At 54.0% G+C, this 4,240-nt stretch overlaps 1 protein-coding gene across 1 annotated transcript; it reads left to right on the plus strand.

Annotated features, from left to right (window-relative positions):
* Positions 1-303: 303 nt before the first annotated feature.
* Positions 304-4,139, plus strand: LOC114906273 (CXXC-type zinc finger protein 1-like). The gene is made up of 8 exons (XM_029240973.1): positions 304-930; positions 1,057-1,220; positions 1,601-1,808; positions 1,910-2,020; positions 2,345-2,394; positions 2,610-2,706; positions 3,660-3,812; positions 3,910-4,139. Exons 1-8 carry the CDS (start codon positions 739-741, stop codon positions 4,054-4,056), a joined length of 1,122 nt encoding a protein of 373 aa, XP_029096806.1. The 5' UTR covers positions 304-738; the 3' UTR covers positions 4,057-4,139.
* The last annotated feature ends 101 nt before the right edge of the window (positions 4,140-4,240 follow it).

Below are 4,240 nucleotides of genomic sequence, written 5' to 3' on the forward strand. Positions count from 1 at the left end.
ACCATGGTGTAGGGCAAGCAGGGTAGCAGGTGTGTCCTGGAGGGTGGACAAGGCAGGCTGAGCCCTCTAAGTGTAAGGAGGTGGAGTCTAGCTTTTCTGGGTGGATATGCAGTGCCTTATGAATTCGACTGGGCAAGATGCAGCCAGATGGACTAGCCAAGTGTGTCTGGATAAGGTGGGCAAGCAGGGCCAGGTGGTGCCAGTCATTCCCAGGCAGGCAAAACCTAGTGTATCCAGGCAGGTGCTGTGGGCCCCAGCCACAGTGGCCAGAGGGTGAGGCCAGGAGTGTTGGGGCAGGGTGAGCCCATCCCCACCCACTTAGTGCTGACCCAGAGCCCTCCTTCCGTCAGCACAGGAGCGCTACTTATAATCCCTGGTCTCTGGTGAATCTAGGACACAGAGTGGTTGGGGGAATGGAGCTGGTGCGAGGGTCTGCCCGTCAGTTCTTAACTGTGATACTCTCAGAGACTTTGCCATAGTCCCCCTGACAACTGCTCACTCGATCACACCTGCCTCAACTACAGAAGTCTGAGCTGTCCCAGAAGTACCAGGTAGGGGCAATGCCATCGGCAGTAAAGGAGGCCATACACCAGCTGTTGTCTGAAAAGGACCTGCCTCAGTACTGAAGCTTATACCAGGACTTTTATATACAAGATTCTTGACAATCAAAGCCTGATGAGTGTATGGCAGGGCCCCTGCGTGGAAGGATAAGGACATTGAAGGCAGGGAGGCTCAGCAATGAAGAGAGAGGAGGCACGGAGTGTCCAGAGATCATCTAAGAAACAAATTGGGGAGACCTGTCAGCATTTTTTTGGCCTACAGCCCTGGATGAATGACACTGAGGACTTCCCATTCCTAGATTCTGCACTGCAGAAGCAGGCAATGGATACGAAGAAAAGGAAGAATTTGAAGAAAAAAGTGGAGTGGAAGGTGACAGAAATGGTGGAATGGGGGGCATGGAGGCAGAGGTTGGGGGCAGAATGCAAGGTAGTAGTACAGGGTTAGGGGGCTGACACTGATTCCCATGGCCCTGCTTTGACCACTCTTGTCTCACAGAAGGAGAAGCAGCAGAAGCTCATGGAAAAGTCAGAAGACCCAGAGCAGTCAGATGCCGAGCACCCAACCTCACTGCGGCAGTGCCTGGGACCTGACTGTGTGCACCCCACCCGGCCAGGCTCCAAGTACTGCTCGGACGACTGTGGCATGAAGCTGGCAGCTGAGTGAGTGCACCTGGAGGTTAAGCAACAGGGAATAAAGTAGGGCATGATCTATGCCAGCTGTAAGTCCATCTACCCCGCTACCTATGTATCCTCCACCATTCGTCCACTCACCCACCTATCCATCCACCCTTACATCCACCGACCCGCTGAACCACCCATCCACACTCCATCCACCAACCCACTCATTCACCCTCAACAGTCACTTACCCACCCAGCTGTCTAGCCATCCACCCAACCATCCACCATCCAAGCACGCATTCACCAACATTCACTCATCTACCATTCATTATCCTAAACATCCACCATTCGGTCACTCATCCATTTCTTCTTATTTTGATGCCTCCACATACGCATTCCATTCTTGCTGTCTCCCCTTCCAGCCGCATCTATGCGATCCTGCCCAAGCGCATCCAGCAGTGGCAGAAGAGCCCTTGCATTGCTGAGGAGCATGGCAAGAAAATGCTCGAGCGCATCCACCGTGAACAGCAGGACACCCACACCCGCCTGAAGGACATAGAGTGCCATTTCCATGAACTTGAGGCCATCATTCAGCGTGGCAAGCAGCAGCCTGTGTGCAAAGATGAAGAGGTGAGTGGGAATGCGTGGGGTGGAGCAGAAAGGTGTCTGATATCTTGCCCTGCCGTCCCCACCCTGCGCTGCTTTACTGGCCCTTCTACTGTCCTATGCAGAGTGACAAACGTGGCAGGAACAGCGTCAACCTGCAGATCTTCTGTGTCTCCTGCGGGCAACCCATCAAAATGCAGGTTGCCCTGCGCCACATGGAGCACTGCTTCGCCAAGGTTGGAGCTTTGGCTGGGGGAAGATGGGGCAAGGCTGTTTTTGACTGGTTGGGGTCCATGAGGAGGGGGGCAGGTTTGGTGCCCGGGTATTTGTTGTAGAAGAGAATACAGCACACATCCATGGCTCTACCCATTTGTGCTTTTCTTCCATCCCCAGTAAAGGGGCCAAGATTTGGGCATCAGCCACTGGAGAGGGGGGGACATTGGCTGAGCAGACAGGAGCGTAGGGTCCACAGGGAGCAAATGTGTTGTTTGGGGCTTTTTCATGGGAGGGTATGCAGTGTGTGTCTATAGTTCCTCCCATTTGTACTCTTTTTTCCCCAGTATGAGCGCAAATCGCCCTTCACGTCCATGTACCCCACTCACATTGAGGGGTGAGTGTGAGTGCTACTCAGGGTCAAAGGCACGATGTGGACGAGGTCAGGAGCAGGGTGGGCAAGATCAAGGGCAGGATGTGGGTAGGCTCAGAGACAGAGGCGGGCAGATTAGCGGCAGGGTGTAGGTGGGGTTGGGGACAAAGTGTGGGCAGGGTTCAGGGTGGGACCACCCTCCTCCTGACCCTTAGCACCTCACTTTCACCTGTCCCCAGAGCCACAAGGCTCTTCTGTGATGTTTACGACCCACGGAGTAAGAGCTACTGTAAGCGACTCCAGGTGTTATGCCCTGAGCACTCGAAGGACCCCAAGGTGAGACTTTTCTTTCTCTACCTCATCGCCCTCCATTCCTCCCCTTCTCCCTACCTGACCACCTTCCTCTCGTCCTCCAGTGCTTGATTGCCTCCTATTCCTTCTTCCTTCTGCCTGACTGCCTTCATACCTCCTGACCAATCCCTATGTATCCCCTCCTCCTTTCCTGACCTCCCCTACATCCCCCTCCTCACTGCCCAGTCACTTTCTAGTTTTACTTTTCTCTCTGCCTGTTCATTTATTCATAATCTCCTTGCCTGACCCCGCAGCCCAACATTTCTCTCTCCCTCTGCCTGACCAGCCTCCGTTCCTCTGCTCCTCACTGCATAACCATTCCCCATTCTTCCCTTCTCCTTGCTTGCTCATCTCCCTTCTTTTCCTAGCCCCTGCCTGACCACCCCACAATCCCCCCTCTCTCCCTGCATGGTTACCCTCAATTCCTCTCTTCTCACTTGCTGACTTCCTTCCATTCTTATTCTCCCTGCCTCACTTCCCCAATCGCCTTCTCACTGCTTGTCATCTCCTAAATCCCTTCTTCTTCCCTGTTTGATCAGCCCCCATCCCTTTCACCCTCCCAGCCTTATTCCTCACCTCCCCCATGCTTTACCAACCCTCATTCATCTACTTCTCCCTGCCAGACCTCCCCTCCATCCTTCCTCTCCTTCCTGTTTGACCTCTTTCTGTTCTTCCGTCCTTCCTGCCTGATCACCTCCATTCCTACATCCCTGCTTAACTTCTTCCTCCATTCTCCATGATTGATCATCCCCCTTTGGCCCCCTCGTCTTTACCTAATCACCGAATTCCTCTCTTCCCCCCTGCTAGGTCACCACTCCGCATTCCTCTCCTTCCTGCCTGCCTGCCCTCTCTTCCCCTCTTCCTTGCATCCTGCCTGCCTGATCACCCTCCATTTGCCACCCTTCACGTACCTCATCATCTTTCATTCTTCCCCACAGGTACCGGATGAAGAAGTGTGTGGTTGCCCACTAGTGAAAAACGTCTTTGAGCCCACCGATAATTTCTGTTGCCTCCCCAAACGCTTGTGCAATCACCACTACTGCTGGGAGAAGCTGAGACGTGCCGAGGTGGACCTAGAGCGCGTGCGCATGGTACGTACGTTACATGGTACGTTACATGGTATGCCCCTTAGGGGCTGAGAGGCGGGATGGAATCCTAGAAGCCCCTTCTCATGCTTGCCCCCCACAGTTGCTCAAGTTGGAAGAGCTGGTTGAGCAGGAGCACAAGGTGCGCACAGCCATGAAGAATCGGGCAGGGCTGCTGGCCCTGATGCTTCATCAGACAATCCAGCATGACCCGCTCACCACTGACCTACGCTCCAGAGTAGACAGCTGAGCTCTGCTCAGCTGAGGTCCTGTACTCAACACCCTGTGCAAGGGAGACACTCTACGAATTCCTCACACACCTGTTCCTCTAACATCTTTCTCAGGGCATCTCAGAGTTTCTCTGTGCTTCTCTGTTCCCCATTTAGTCTCCTGTCTCGGTCTACGCCTCCTTGAGGTGGGGTGGTCCTCAAAAT

Source organism: Monodon monoceros, unplaced genomic scaffold, assembly GCF_005190385.1.
Source record: "Monodon monoceros isolate NGI ecotype Baffin Bay Population unplaced genomic scaffold, NGI_Narwhal_1 Super_Scaffold_22, whole genome shotgun sequence".
Classification (NCBI taxonomy): domain Eukaryota; kingdom Metazoa; phylum Chordata; class Mammalia; order Artiodactyla; family Monodontidae; genus Monodon; species Monodon monoceros.